Raw genomic sequence first — 16,765 nt, 5'->3', positions numbered from 1 at the left:
TTATGCTTGTGATGACATTTTGTAGATAAATAGATATTTTCAGGCTATTTTAAACTATTACCTGTGTAGCTAGCTTATTATTGAAGAGCTTACAACCCTTTCAAGAGCAATAAACTAAAACATATAAACTGATTTATAGTAAGTGCTGCACTTGTTTAGGTCATAAAAGGTCATATGTTTGTTACATTGCATTTTCTAGTGTCAGTAATTGTGTATCACTGACAAATTGTAAATGACTAACGGTGAGGTGACCACATGATAAAATAAAGCACAAACATAGAAACACTAAACCGTCTGGTCTGTTTTATTGCCTACATCTGTCAACATACTTCAGTATATGAATCAGTATATGAATCTGTGTATGTGATGTGCCTGACAAGTTGACAGTTTAGAGCTCATTTACGGACAGACGAGCCTACTTTTTCTTTTCTTTAGATTGATGATTTTGCCCTTTTAATTTACCAAATGAATGTACTATTTTGTCTTAACATCTGTCAAATGTAATAAATACACCATTTTCTTCAACTTTTCTAATTTGCAGTTTTGTATTTTTATTCCAGTGTCTGTGAGAAATCCCAGTCATGGCTCAGTCTTCTGATGCAAGTGTCGTTGGAGTTGCAGATCCTGAGGACAACACTCCTAACATGATTGTCTACAGAAAAGTAAGGCTTTTTGGTATCTGTAATTGAGGTGGCAGGAATATGTAGTGAAAATAAGAGACATTGACATCTACCTCTGTAATGTAACACACTGAAACCAACTGTGCACAGACATTGAGCCAGCAAGAGATGAGCAAGTATTCTGAGCACAGTGCTGTGCTATATATAATATAGAGTGTAACCAGGGGCGCACCACTAATGAGGCCAGGTTAGGCAATCGCCTTAATCAGCACCAGGTAGGGACAAGAGGGGGGCAGCGGAAGGGCTATGGGCAATGAGCACTTTCATTGTGGCAAAGGGGTTAGGTTAAGAAATTGGCATTGGGGGGCGGGGGCGCCGTTTGAGACAGCAGAAAGGCTAGGTGCACCCCTGACTGTAACCAACTGTATATGGAAACGGCAATGAAAGCTGAGCATAGGTCTAATTCTAGGCCAAAGCTGAAAATTAATTCTACTTGGCTTCAAATATTCATTCATTTCTATGCCAATTTTGAAGCTCACCTATTGTCTTCAACTATACCACAATTTAAAGGGATGCTCCACTTTGGGCAATCTTGACTTTTTAATAAGATAATCACAGAGTATCTCTTGAGGTCTTTAGTGATCTGCTATCATCTGTGGAGGAAACTGGCAATAAGCGTTCACTTTTCCTGCAGTGCCATCACAGGAGAAACTAAGCATTGCACAGTTCTCGTTCAAATCAATAGGTTTTCAGTGTAATGTTGGACAGAACAGTTCATCTATATGGAGAAGACGCTCTTTGTCACCGCTCTCCCATCTGGCCAAGATTTGAGGACTCGCCAGTCTTTAAAGTGGACATCTCCATTAAGCATGAGCTTGCCATCACAATGGAGCTTGACTGACATGAGCCACTTGGGAGTCAGTAACGTGAAAACTACAAATGTAAATTACAATGACGATATAATAACTGTCTGCACGGATATGGGCCAGGAATTTTATGGGAAATACACCAGGTAAAACCACCAATTACTGCAGATATTGAGGGAGATAAAAAAAAAGTGTAACATTAGATAATACATTTTTTCTCTGTTATCCCTTTTTCTGATTTATGGAAAATATGCCTTTAAGAATCTGGTGCAAAGATCTAGCACCATTTTGGGGCATTTTATAACATTTTTATGCCTTAAAATGCTTTGAGTCGGCCTTATTGCGTAGATTATATGTCCATTTCATAATCACTGATACTCGAAGACATTTACAGCTGCAGGAAATGGACATCAAAACATAATATTTCGTTAGGGGCTGTTTCCCCTTCTAGAAACTCTAGCAATTTTTGCAAAAAATATATAAAAATAAAAAAGATATATATGGCAAGTTATTACCACTGTAGACTAACTGGAAGCTATGATGTTTTATCCCCTTATTACCAGGAAGTTTTTCATTTTCAAAAGCCTTCTGCTGTCAAATCAAAGAGTTAGGGTGCGTAATGAATCTTTAAATTTCCTGTAGTCGTGACAGTTTACACGGCCACATCAGAAAACACCAGAGATGTTTTAAAAGTCAGCATGTAATGCAATGCCCTATTTTCTCTCCAGTGAAGTTCTCACTTTTTGTAGTGCATATTTTCACTGCTACTTTATGGCATTTTAGAATCTACATTAACACTTTCAGATCTCTATAATACTCTGTTTTTAGGTTATTGTTATTAGTAGCAATACCATTTTTTTTAATTCTTTACAGAAAACAGGGAAAGTAGTTTGTAATGGTTATTTTATCGATCTTCCCTTTCCCTTTAGCCATAACAATACTGAGTAGTTGTTTAGTAATCTGTCGACATTATCCCCATCCAATAAATACTCTTTCTGCTGAGTGTTTAGATGAACCTTTTACACTTACAAGTTAATTAGGTACAGTAGTTGGAATTTATCTTTCTTCACCATGAAACAGAAAAGAAATTTGGAGCAATAGAGCCCTCCAGTTTAGCGCTCTCTGCTCAATTCTAAGGCCAACCTTAAAGTCGACCTGAGTTTTCAAAATAGCTTGCTTAATAGCTGTGTGTCTTTGTACAATCATAACTGTGAAGGAAAAGTTAGGTTTGGGCTTCCCTAATGTTTCTTTTAGCCATATTATTCCCTCTTTCAGCTGCACAGCTGGATGCATTTCACTCAGAAGCAAAGGGTGTCTCTCTTCTGTAGAATCTGCCAGCACTGTACTTCTGTGACATCCTTTCCCTTACTTCTCACCAAGTTTGTTTGCAGCTCCGGAGCTCACAGAACAGATAACGAGGGATAAATCACACTTACAGGCACTTTGGAGGATCCTGTGATGTTCAGAAGCAGTGTAGAAGCAGTTCTTTTTATCAGGCTCATAATCTCAGCTGACCCCGACATGCTCCCACTTCCTCTCAGCTGTCTTCTGAGTCTCTGTTAGTGGACTGTAACTTAGGTGGAAGCGAGACCCCTAGTGGACATGACTTTATAGCTTTTTTTTTCAGGTGTATACTGTCACGACTGTGACTGATCCAGACAGGTCTGGGAGGAGAAGGTCGCAGCGACTTGCTACTCGCGATAGCTTGTGAGTTTGCTCTGTGGTTCAGGGTATGTCATCTGGGTTTTGCCTTGTGAACCTTTTTGTCCTGACTGGGAGTTTGTAGGCATCCTTCTCAGGTGAGTCCTGTCTGCCACTCCCAGCTACTATATTAGTTTCATTTTCACTTGCAGTCATTGCCAGATTTAGTCCTTACTTCCAGTGCTACTCTGACCTTGGAAGGAGATCGTTTGATGGTGTTGCTGTGGAGCTCTTGTCCGGCGTGGACTGTCGTGATTGGGATCGCCTTCTCTGCTCGTGACTGGATAAGTCTATCTCTTATATAGTTTGTTTGTTGCTCTCTTCCCCTGCTGTTCTCCTAGACATGAGTGATGGTGACTAGTGCTCCCATCGGCCTTTCCCCACTCTAGGCTTTTGTTAGGGTGACGGAGGGTTTAGGCATCCCTCTCGCCGCACGGGTTCACACCCCGTCTAGGGTATCAGGGCAGACAGGTGCCAGCTTAGGGTTAATCAGGGGTGGCCATACTATTCCCATCCGTAGATAAGGGTCCCCCTTCCCCTCCGTCTGGTGAGACACGACTGCTGCTGGGGTAGCGGTCGTGACAGTATATCTGGCCTTTAAAAAAAAAAAATGACATTTCTTTTTTTTTTTTGCTTGCTGTTTTGCTTTGTATTTTTCTGTTCCACTATGGATCCGGTTACGGTTTTGGCGAAACAATTACAGGGATTATCCCTTGAAGTGGCAGGAATAAAAGCAACAGTGCTGCAGCAGCAGCAGCCATCCTTGGGTTCCACCGTTGCTACGGGAAACCAAGGTACTCCTGAGCCAAAAGTGGTTTTACCTGATAGGTTCTCAGGAGGGAGAGACCAATTTGTAACCTTCAGAGAAGCTAGCAAGTTGTTCTTCAGGTTACGCCCTAGATCCTCCGGCGGTGAGGAACAACGGGTGGGTATTATAATTTCTCTCCTGCAAGGAGATCCGCAGGCTTGGGCTTTCTCCCTACCATCAGACTCTCTGGCCTTACGATCAGTGGAGGAGTTTTTTGAAGCCCTGGGTCTCGTATATGATGACCCGGACAGGGTCTCACTGGCTGAGTCTAAGCTACGTAGACTTCGGCAAGAGAACCGGTCTGCTGAACTATATTGTTCCGAATTCCGTAGGTGGGCTACTGATATGTTATGGAACGACTCGGCCCTTAGGAGTCAGTTCTGCCAGGGGTTGTCTGGAAAATTAAAAGACGCGCTGGCAGTATACGAGGTCCCTGGGTCTCTGGAGGCTGCTATGTCTCTGTCCATAAGAATCGACAGACTACTCAGGGAGAGACTATTAAATTTTACGGAGGCCTTTATAGGGCAGGGATCGGTTTGTTATGATCCAGTCGAACCAATGCAAATAGGGGGCGCCACTAGACGGGTGAATCCTCCTAAGTTCCGCTGTAGGTCAGAGGTTTGTTTTCGTTGTGGGGGGAGGGGTCATTTTGTAAAGGTTTGTCCCTCAGAACCCAAGAGACCACAAACAAAGGAGCCGCCGGGAAAACTAGAGTCCCCAGATTGTGCGGAGGATAACAGTCTGGGCGTATTCGTTTCCTCCATACGCATGTCTCAGTTTTTGTTGTCCGCTACCGTTGAAGCGGGCAATAAGACTGAGATCTGTCTTTTTGGACAGTGGGGCGGGGGTCAACTTGGTGGATTCACGGTTTGCTCAGGCTCTGGGTTTTACTCCAGAACCGATACGCAGAACTATTCCTGTGTTTGCCATCGACTCCTCCCCTCTTACTCAGAAAGAGTTAACTCAGATTATTCATAATATCCATCTGCAGGTAGGGGACCTCCATAAAGAGCATATCTCGTGTTATGTCCTGGACGGTCTTCCGGCTCCTATGGTATTGGGGCTTCCCTGGCGACTCACAATCCAGTGGTGGATTGGCAGGCCGGGGAGATTGTGGAGTGGAGTGAACATTGTAAGGACAACTGCTTGAGTAGTAGGTGCTCTACACTCTCTGTAACATCTTTACCTGCCTTTCTGTCAGATTTTATGGATGTGTTCTCTGAGAAGGGTTGTCAGGGGTTACCACCTCATCGTCCATATGATTGCCCGATTAATCTACTACCTGGGGCCAAACTACCTAAAACCCGGTTATACAATCTTTCCGGCCCGGAGAGGAAGGCTATGAAAGATTATATTTCGGAGAGTTTGGCTAAGGGACACATCAGACCCTCTTCTTCACCTGTGGCTGCAGGGTTCTTTTTCGTTAAAAAGAAAGATTGGGGCCTACGTCCTTGCCTGGATTTCCGGGAATTAAACCGGATAACTATCCGAGATCCCTATCCTCTTCCTCTCATTCCCGACCTCTTTAATCAGGTTGCTGGTGCTAAATGGTTCTCCAAAATGGATCTCAGAGGAGCCTATAACCTGGTTCGCATCAAAGAGGGGGATGAGTGGAAGACGGCTTTTAATACTCCGGAAGGGCATTATGAAAATCTGGTCATGCCATTTGGTCTTACTAATGCGCCTGCGGTATTCCAACATTTTGTCAACGATATTTTTAGTCACCTTATCGGGAGATTTGTTGTGATATATCTTGATGACATCCTGGTCTATTCCCCGGATCTGGATACACATAAGATCCATGTGAGACAAGTGCTGCAGATATTAAGGGCCAACAAATTGTTTGCTAAGTTAGAAAAATGTGTGTTCGCCGTAAAAGAACTGCCATTTCTAGGGTATGTGTTGTCAGAATTAGGTTTCCGCATGGATCCAGAGAAAGTCCGGGCGATTATAGACTGGGATCTGCCTGAGAACCTGAAGGCATTGCAACGCTTCCTGGGGTTTGCCAATTTTTATAGAAAGTTTATAAAAAACTATTCCTTGGTGGTCAAACCACTGACGGACATGACCCGAAAGGGATCCGATTTTTCCAAATGGTCACATGCAGCCAAAACTGCCTTTGCATCTCTGAAGGAGAGATTCACCTCGGCCCCTATTCTCGTACAGCCAGATGTCTCGCTTCCTTTTATTGTAAAGGTTGACGCATCAGAGGTGGGGTGGGAGCAGTACTATCTCAGGGCCCGTCCCCTGGTGAATGGCATCCGTGTGCTTTCTTTTCGAAGAAATTGTCTACTGCTGAAAGGAACTATGATATTGGCAACAGGGAACTTTTGGCTATTAAGTTGGCTTTTGAGGAGTGGCGTCATTTTTTGGAGGGGGCGGTTCATCCCGTCACGGTTATTACTGATCACAAAAACGTATTATATCTGGAGTCTGCTAAACGTCTCACCCCTAGACAGGCTCGGTGGTCGTTATTTTTTACTAGGTTTAATTTTGTAATAACCTATCGCCCGGGGGCAAAAAATACTAAGGCGGATGCATTGTCTCGAAGTTTTCCTGGAGGGGGTGATGTTGAGGTACCAGAGCCCATTTTGCAAAAGGGGGTGGTGGTCTCTGCATTACACTCAGGTTTGGAGGGGAGGGTGTTGGAAGCTCAGGGGGACGCCCCGGCCTCCTGCCCCTCGGGTAAACTGTTTGTGCCAGAAAATTTACGACTGGAGATACTAAAAGAACTCCACACTGGCAGGACACCCAGGTAGTAGGGCAACCTCTGAGTTAGTGTCTCGTCGGTTCTGGTGGCCTAAATGGCGCCAGGAGGTGTTGAATTTTGTGTCTGCATGTGCTACCTGTGCTCGTTCTAAGGTAGATCATACTCGTCCGGCAGGGCGTCTTTTACCTCTGGCCATCCCCAACAGGCCTTGGACGCACCTGTCAATGGATTTCATTACGGATCTACCAGTATCAGCGGGGAAGACTGTTATTCTTGTAGTTGTTGACAGATTCAGCAAAATGGTGCACTTTATTGCTCTTGCCGCATTGCCTAATGCTAACACACTGGCTCAGGTTTTTATTGACCACATCGTGAAGCTTCACGGGGTCCCTTCCGATATTGTTTTGGATCGTGGTACCCAATTAGTTTCTAAATTTTGGAAAGCTTTTTGTTCTCGTTTAGGGGTTCATCTGTCGTTTTCTTCATCTTTCCATCCACAGTCCAACGGTCAGACGGAACGTACCAATCAAAACCTAGAGACATATTTGAGATGCTTTGTTTCCGAAAATCAGGAGGAATGGTCATCTTATTTACCGTTAGCTGAGTTTGCCATTAATAATCGTCGTCAAGAATCCACCGATAAGTCACCATTTTTTGGTGCGTATGGTTTCCATCCTCAGTTTTGTACGTTTAGTGAGGGGGGGGCCGTCTGGGATTCCCGAGGAGGAACGATTTGCGTCTTCACTTTCTTCAGTGTGGCAGAGTGTGCAAGAAAGTTTGAAGAGAATTGGAGGTAGATACAAACGTGCGGCTGATAGGAAGCGCTCTGAAGGTCCGGACCTTGGGGTGAATGACTTGGTGTGGTTGTCTACCAGAAATATCAAGTTAAAGGTTCCCTCGTGGAAATAAGGTCCGAGATTTATTGGTCCTTATAGGGTAATTAGGATCATTAACCCGGTGGCTTTTCGTCTGGAGCTACCTCAGACTCTAAGGATCCATTATGTCTTCCACAGATCTCTGCTTAAGAGATATGTAGAACCTCCTGAACCATTGCCACTACCGCCTCCACCGGTGGTTGTTGATGGCAGTCTTGAGTTTCAGGTAGAAAAGATTGTTGATTCACGATATGTTCGCCGCTCTCTTCAGTACCTGGTGCACTGGAAAGGTTATGGTTCCGAAGAGAGAATGTGGGTTCCAGCATCAGAGATAAAAGCGGACAGACTCATTCGGGCTTTTCATAGCTCCCATCCGGAGAGGCCTGGTCTTGAGGGTCCAGGGGCCCCTCGTAGAAAGGGGGGTACTGTCACGACTGTGACTGATCCAGACAGGTCTGGGAGGAGAAGGTCGCAGCGACTTGCTACTCGCGATAGCTTGTGAGTTTGCTCTGTGGTTCAGGGTATGTCATCTGGGTTTTGCCTTGTGAACCTTTTTGTCCTGACTGGGAGTTTGTAGGCATCCTTCTCAGGTGAGTCCTGTCTGCCACTCCCAGCTACTATATTAGTTTCATTTTCACTTGCAGTCATTGCCAGATATAGTCCTTACTTCCAGTGCTACTCTGACCTTGGAAGGAGATCGTTTGATGGTGTTGCTGTGGAGCTCTTGTCCGGCGTGGACTGTCGTGATTGGGATCGCCTTCTCTGCTCGTGACTGGATAAGTCTTTCTCTTATATAGTTTGTTTGTTGCTCTCTTCCCCTGCTGTTCTCCTAGACATGAGTGATGGTGACTAGTGCTCCCATCGGCCTTTCCCCACTCTAGGCTTTTGTTAGGGTGACGGAGGGTTTAGGCATCCTGCTCGCCGCACGGGTTCACACCCCGTCTAGGGTATCAGGGCAGACAGGTGCCAGCTTAGGGTTAATCAGGGGTGGCCATACTAATCCCATCCGTAGATAAGGGTCCCCCTTCCCCTCCGTCTGGTGCGACACGACTGCTGCTGGGGTAGCGGTCGTGACATATACAGGCAGATTTTTTAAATAAAGTGATTTAGAAATTTGCTAGATGCACCATTCTCTATTAAATGAAATTCTGTGAAAGTACAGTGACTTTTTAAAGGGAATGGTGTAATCTATGTTTAGTTAGTTTTAGTATTATTTAAGTTTATAGATGAAAAATAAAGTGTTTGATCCTTTTTTAATGTCGTGGCTATTTATTTTTTCATTTACTTTACCAGAGGCGGCCATATTGGAGACATACACTTTGTTTCTTGTATAGACAGTGCAGCTAAGCACATGCACTATATGGCAGTTAAACTAAATAGAAGTAATTTGGCAGTGAAATGTAGATTTTTTACAGTCTCTAGGAAGTGATGGAAAAGATAGAGACTAGGGAGTTGTGAACACATCTGTATGTATATTGTGTAGTGTTGCAATCCTTCTTTATCTAGATCTGAGCTATCAGTACCTTGCCAATCCTCTAACAATAATAAGATGATACTCATCCCGTGAATGTATATGCAGCACAGCGAAGCTGGCAAATGACCTGCAGCGAACAGGAACTTCCTGTGACTGCTCTAGTGACCTGTGTGTGCACTGTAATATTACTGACTGTTATACTACGTGGGTTTCTGTATGTTTTTGTATTCTGCTGCAACAGTTAAAACTCAAGAAAGTTTTTTGTCTATTAGTGATCAAGGAATCTAGGGAAAAAAACAAGTTGCTTCTTTGGATAGTATTTACAAACAAGTAAGGGAACCCACTATAGGTCTCCAAATGGAATGGCACTCAGCTTATTCTGTTGTGTAGTGATACAATAGCTAGTAAGCATGGAGGAGGCGATAAGCCAAGGGAGCTGCATTTAATGGGTGAAACTGTTCCAGACAGTTGTCTCGACTGGATGATAGGAACTTCTGGATCTTGTGATTCTGATGAAGAGGTTTTAACCAGAAACACACGGAAACTTATCATTAAAGGGGTTCTCCGGGAATAAAGAAAATGAAAATAATTAAATATTACTTTATCATAAATGTATTCCCAAATACCTTTCATTAGTTATAATGGCTCATTTTGTCTAATAGTACACACAGAACCTGTCCTAATCGCACAGTTGGACAAGTTACTTCACAACACTGAGCTAAAGAGCTGCCTCATCCCCTTCTCCTGCTTGTCAGGGATTATGATCCTGAATACAGATGATACGATCTTCAGCTTAATCTCTGTGGGAATGGAGTTCATCAGGAGATATGAAGTACAGAGAGAATGGACAGTACAGACCGTGGTAATGGAGACTGCATACAAGTGCTGCTGCTCATTATCCACTCCACCACCACCTCCTCTCTGTACCTCAGGTCTCCTCATGAATTCCGTTCCTACAGAGATTCAGATGAAGATCTTATCAGCTGTATTCAGGATCACAATTCCTGACAAGTAGAGCAGAGAGGTGGATGAGGCAGCTCTTTAGCGCAGTGTCGTGTAATGCCTGATGAAGGTGCTGGTCCATTCTGGAAATGCGCCTTGCAAAGTCCTTTTCTTCTGGCACATACTACTGATCATCAATCCTGTGTACCTTTTTGGCTATATGATGGATTTTTGAGCGTGTTATCCTTATGTAACAAGAAGAATATAAACTCCAGTTTTTGCGATTTGATAAGTTGTATTTAATAGGAAATGCGGTAAATCATATGTGCGTGACGTTTAGGCCACAATCCGGCCTTCATCAGACTGGTACCGCTTAGAGAACTGATCAGATTGCGGGCGCAAGTTAAGTAGATGCAGACTCCGTACTGCTATTAGTAATGATGGCTCCTCAAAACTGAAGTTTATATTCTTCTTGATACTACGGGGTGGGAACCCGACTTCCAGTAGCATATCTACAAAAGAGTGTCTCAAAGTTTTCTCTTCATCCTTATGTAACAGTGAGGCAGTATGCTTTACTGAGAAAAATTACACCAAGTCGGAACAAAAATATCATAAGATTATCAGCATACATCCTGGGAGTCCTTTTTCACAGTAGGCTAAATAATACTATGTAATTCCTGTATTCTACAACTACCCTGAAAAGCTGGAAATCTTGGTCCATGTGTCCCGTTACACGCATTACTGCTGCTTTTATTCAACCTGTATTAATGTGAAAATGTACTATAATGTTCTAAGTTTCTATTTTCATTTTACATACGAAGTATGAACCAAGGGGCATATTTATTAAGAATGGCATTTTAGATGCCGGTCTTAATAAAGCCCCATAGCTGGTGGATGATCCGCCAAAGTTATGAAGAGGTGCCGGCCTCTCCATAACGTCGGCACATCCAGCGCCAGATCTAAAGGTAATACAACTTCCTACAGGGGCGAACACAGACAGCAGAGGGCCCCTGTGCAAAGTATGTACCTGGGCCCCCCAAATACCCATATAGATATAAATATACCGTATACGTGCAAAATAAAAAAAGAATCTTGATAATATGGGTCAATATGTTTATATATTTTTTTCATACTAGGCCAAGCCTCTAACTCCTCCCAAGGCCAGCACATAGTAGTAACGCCCACACTATGCCCCTTCACAGCACTAATTCCCAGATATGTGCCCCTTCACAGTAGTTATACCCAGATATGTGCCCCTCACAGTAGTTATACCAGATATGTGCCCCATCACAGTAGCTATGCCCAGATATGTAACCCTTCACAGTAGTTAAATCCAGATATGTGCCCCCTCACAGTAGTTATGCCCAGATATGTGCCTCATCACAGTAGCTATGCCCAAATATGTGCCCCATTCACAGTACTTATATCCAGATATGTGCCCCCCAGGGGTGGAAACAGAAAGCAGAGGGCCTTAGGCCCCCCCTCACCCGCAACCACACATACAGAAATAAACATAGGCCATAGGCAAATATTAATACATCAAAAAAAGGGGCCCGCTCAAAGATTAATACATAGTGATGTGTGACAGCAGAAGGCACACCAGATTGTCAGCTGCTCCAGATCCTTCAGGGGGAGGAAGGGGTGATCAAGGGCATCAAAGATGGTGGAGACTGTTCAGATCCTGTGGTCCATATTAATGCCCCCTTAATGCCCTCACACGGTAATTATTGCCCCTTTGTGCCAGCACACAGTAGTAATATCCACATTGTGCCCTGTCACAGTAGTTATGCCAGATATGTGCCCCTCACAGTACTATGCCCTGATATGTGCCCCCTCACACAGACCCATTGAAATGAATGTGTCTGGATTCAGTCTGGATGATATGCATTTGCTGCACACATCGCATCCAATAGGAAAATTTGCTATTGAAAGAGGATTTAATCTGACATCACACGTGGAGGGACACCGGTGCATGCCATTTGCCGACACCAGACAAAGCAACCATGCGTCGCTCAGCAAGTATCGTACATGGACCCTTCTGATTTCATAAGTGCTGGGTGTCGGAAAATGTTTTTGCTCTCTCTCCGTGTCTGATCAGAAGAACCTGAGGGGGTCATTTATTATCCTGAAATACGCCTATATTTCAGGTGCAGTCGCCGCAATCTGCGACTTTGCCCCACTCACGCCATGTCTAAATAAGTAGACGGGGAAGGGGAGGGGCCCGTCTCATTCACGATTTTCTACGCCTGGTTTAGGGTTAGAAAATGATCTACATCTAGAAGTGGAACATCTAGAACATGTAGAACTGGCGGAGGATCCGCCAAAATTATGAAGAGGCTGGCGCCTCACCATAACTTCAGCGGATGCACCGCCAGATATAGGGGTTAAGATCGGGGTCTAAAACGCTGGTCTTAATAAATGACCACCTGAGTGTCTGAGCAACACTTTTAACCCAGTTACACGACACGAACCATATGCATTTTGTGATCTGCAAATTACAGATGACGTCCATGTGCCATCTACTATTTTTTGTTGACCCATTAACTAGTCTGCATGTTGGGGACCAGTATAGGACATGTCACATTTTCTATCCTTTGGGGAATAGACATACGGATGCAGAAAACAAATTACTTCTATATGCTTTCCATATCCGTATGTCCTTTCTGCACAAAACAGAAAACGGACCGCAAAATACATGTGTGGGCCAGGGCCAGTCACAGGAGGGCCAGAGGGGGACAGGGGTGATGGGTGGGGTAAAAAACAACAACATACCAAGTGTCAAGTTCAGTATCTGGCAGGGACAGTGGGCACAGGGGCCACCTCCAGTCCTCACTCACTTTCTCCTGAGTTGCTGGTTTGCTGCAGGCCTCACACATTAAGCACCAACTCTGAGGTACTGAACAGCTAGGCGAGGACCAGATGTGGGCAAAGCTACCGATGGGGCGCTACCATCATCACTGGATGGGGCGGAGCTACCGCATCACTGGATGGGGCGGAGCTACCATCATCACTAGACAGGGCGGAGCTACCAACATCGTGAAGTGGCTCAGCACAGGCCTGGATGAGCTCATTTCAAACTCTTCATGGCTGCCCCAGTGCCCCCCCACACAGCAGGACTCGGCTGTAAGGAGGCAGGGCGATCACAGATACAGCTCAGGACGGGCTGCCGAGGCCCTGCTGCTCGGAGCTGTGGACGGCACAGCACCTCCTCAGACTACATGCTGGATGGAGTTATGAATGGTGAAGCTAGGAGCGGGCGGCTCTCTACCTCACCATTAGAATTATCTGTCTGTGCGTCCTGTGGAGGGCCCCCTCCCACGCTGGGCCCCTGTGCAGCTGAACCAGCTGCACAGGCATTATGTCTGCCACTGGCTTCCTAGCTGTCTTACATTTAGACCATTTTCTATGCCTAAAACAGACATAGAAAATGTCACCTTCCACCGCCCATTCCATTCCAACAATTTTAGACCTGGCATGAGCGGGGAGAAGTTGCAGATAGCAACATAGTAACATAGTTTATAAGACTGAAAAAAGACATCTGTCCATCCAGTACAGCCTGTTATCTGCAAGTTGATAACCGTTGCGCTGCAATCTGCGCCTGAAATACGGCGAATATAGGCGTATTTCAGTATAATAAATGACCCCCAAATGTTGCAATTTTCCATAAGCGAAACATTGTTTTCTTTTATATTAATGCTTATTGTTCGCTCCCAGCAGGGGAATGCATTTGTGTGAATGGACTAGGAAATTCTTGCAATGAAGACATTGTTTCCTCTAAAGACTGTGCCTCTTCACCCACTGATGATGAGATGATCACTGTGGGTTCAGAGCATGGATTCCCCAGCCAATTCACAAGAGTTACTGCCTGGGATAGCATCAGCTAGACATACGTCTCCCTTCAGTGACCTTGTGGTTATACATGCTGGCCATTCATGACCACAGATGGGCTGTGGTGGGAGCTGCTCTTACTAAGCGAGTCATTCCTCTGCTTATAAAAACAGGGTCCTGAGTGGGGGTAAATCCATATATAAATGGAGGTTGTCTTTATGTGACAACATGTTTAAAGCTACAAGTAGCCATAATATACCCATAGATATTTGAATGGTCATTTATTAATAGCTTTTGCACAGGAGAATGAGTCCCCTGACATAACTCCCATTGACTAAAATGAGATCCCGAGCCAGTGAGCAGTTTCTCTACTAATGGGCTGTGATGAATCACCTTTATTGTGTTTATTAGTAGATGAAAAGCTCTGCTGACCATAATAAAAGTACACCGGGATACACGAACGACAATCTGCCTACAGTGCACTATAAGACATAAAGTTAAATTATAGTTCAGCTATGGTAGTAGTAAATTGCATCCTTAAAATAATACTAATCAGCATAATATGAGTAAAAAATAAGGGGTTGGGTCAGCACAACCTGCCTGTAGGTGCAGATCACTATGGCGAAATACATATATAAACGGAAAATGCAAATGTGATCGCACACTACATCCAGCACTCTGCCCTCCATGCTGGATGAGACATTGGTTTATATTTTGGCCAAAGCATAGTAAGCCACTCACCGCGTCAAGGTCGTCTCATGAGTGGTCCCTAACTCTTGTTCCTACCTGTTCATGGGCCATGACAGCCACATAAAATCCAGGGAATGCAGGTCAGCATGCAAGCCAAGTACACTTTGCTTGTAACCCCGTCCGGTGCCATTACAGCTTTCATCGGATCCAGGGATGCAAGTACCAACATGCATGCTGAACCCACCATACACTTCTCCTGGAGCCAGATGGCTAATGGTAGGTTCTATACAAGCAGACTCAGTTTTATACTGACTTTAAAACCAGCCTCAAGGACAGATTAACTGGTCAGGTGTGCAATGACTCCAAGGAGATCGCCACGCCTCCAATATATACTACAAAGAAAAAAATAAGGGGTTGGGTCAGCACAACCTGCCTGTAGGTGCAGATCACTATGGCGAAATACATATATAAACGGAAAATGCAAATGTGATCGCACACTACATCCAGCACTCTGCCCTCCATGCTGGATGAGACATTGGTTTATATTTTGGCCAAAGCATAGTAAGCCACTCACCGCGTCAAGGTCGTCTCATGAGTGGTCCCTAACTCTTGTTCCTACCTGTTCATGGGCCATGACAGCCACATAAAATCCAGGGAATGCAGGTCAGCATGCAAGCCAAGTACACTTTGCTTGTAACCCCGTCCGGTGCCATTACAGCTTTCATCGGATCCAGGGATGCAAGTACCAACATGCATGCTGAACCCACCATACACTTCTCCTGGAGCCAGATGGCTAATGGTAGGTTCTATACAAGCAGACTCAGTTTTTTTACTGACTTTAAAACCAGCCTCAAGGACAGATTAACTGGTCAGGTGTGCAATGACTCCAAGGAGATCGCCACGCCTCCAATATATACTACAAAGAAAAAAATAAGGGGTTGGGTCAGCACAACCTGCCTGTAGGTGCAGATCACTATGGCGAAATACATATATAAACGGAAAATGCAAATGTGATCGCACACTACATCCAGCACTCTGCCCTCCATGCTGGATGAGACATTGGTTTATATTTTGGCCAAAGCATAGTAAGCCACTCACCGCGTCAAGGTCGTCTCATGAGTGGTCCCTAACTCTTGTTCCTACCTGTTCATGGGCCATGACAGCCACATAAAATCCAGGGAATGCAGGTCAGCATGCAAGCCAAGAACAGGTAGGAACAAGAGTTAGGGACCACTCATGAGACGACCTTGACGCGGTGAGTGGCTTACTATGCTTTGGCCAAAATATAAACCAATGTTTCATCCAGCATGGAGGGCAGAGTGCTGGATGTAGTGTGCGATCACATTTGCATTTTCCGTTTATATATGTATTTCGCCATAGTGATCTGCACCTACAGGCAGGTTGTGCTGACCCAACCCCTTATTTTTTTCTTTGTAGTATATATTGGAGGCGTGGCGATCTCCTTGGAGTCATTGCACACCTGACCAGTTAATCTGTCCTTGAGGCTGGTTTTAAAGTCAGTATAAAACTGAGTCTGCTTGTATAGAACCTACCATTAGCCATCTGGCTCCAGGAGAAGTGTATGGTGGGTTCAGCATGCATGTTGGTACTTGCATCCCTGGATCCGATGAAAGCTGTAATGGCACCGGACGGGGTTACAAGCAAAGTGCACTTGGCTTGCATGCTGACCTGCATTCCCTGGATTTTATGTGGCTGTCATGGCCCATGAACAGGTAGGAACAAGAGTTAGGGACCACTCATGAGACGACCTTGACGCGGTGAGTGGCTTACTATGCTTTGGCCAAAATATAAACCAATGTCTCATCCAGCATGGAGGGCAGAGTGCTGGATGTAGTGTGCGATCACATTTGCATTTTCCGTTTATATATGTATTTCGCCATAGTGATCTGCACCTACAGGCAGGTTGTGCTGACCCAACCCCTTATTTTTTTCTTTGTAGTATATATTGGAGGCGTGGCGATCTCCTTGGAGTCATTGCACACCTGACCAGTTAATCTGTCCTTGAGGCTGGTTTTAAAGTCAGTATAAAACTGAGTCTGCTTGTATAGAACCTACCGTTAGCCATCTGGCTCCAGGAGAAGTGTATGGTGGGTTCAGCATGCATGTTGGTACTTGCATCCCTGGATCCGATGAAAGCTGTAATGGCACCGGACGGGGTTACAAGCAAAGTGTACTTGGCTTGCATGCTGACCTGCATTCCCTGGATTTTATGTGGCTGTCATGGCCCATG

General features: G+C 44.7%; 1 protein-coding gene across 2 annotated transcripts in view; it reads left to right on the top strand.

The window, feature by feature from the left end:
- The window catches only part of RGS6 (regulator of G protein signaling 6), a 436,918-nt gene that overhangs the window by 68,921 nt on the left and 351,232 nt on the right, over positions 1-16,765 (top strand). For both annotated transcript variants that reach the window (XM_040412145.1, XM_040412143.1), the window contains exon 2: positions 561-662. In XM_040412145.1, coding sequence (XP_040268079.1) covers positions 582-662 — 81 coding nt within the window. In that variant the 5' untranslated portion in view covers positions 561-581. The remainder of the gene's footprint in view (positions 1-560; positions 663-16,765) is intronic.

This window comes from Bufo bufo, chromosome 11, assembly GCF_905171765.1.
Source record: "Bufo bufo chromosome 11, aBufBuf1.1, whole genome shotgun sequence".
Lineage (NCBI taxonomy): Eukaryota > Metazoa > Chordata > Amphibia > Anura > Bufonidae > Bufo > Bufo bufo.
Note: the sequence above shows the minus strand (reverse complement) of the source record. Positions and strands in the feature narration are given on the sequence as shown.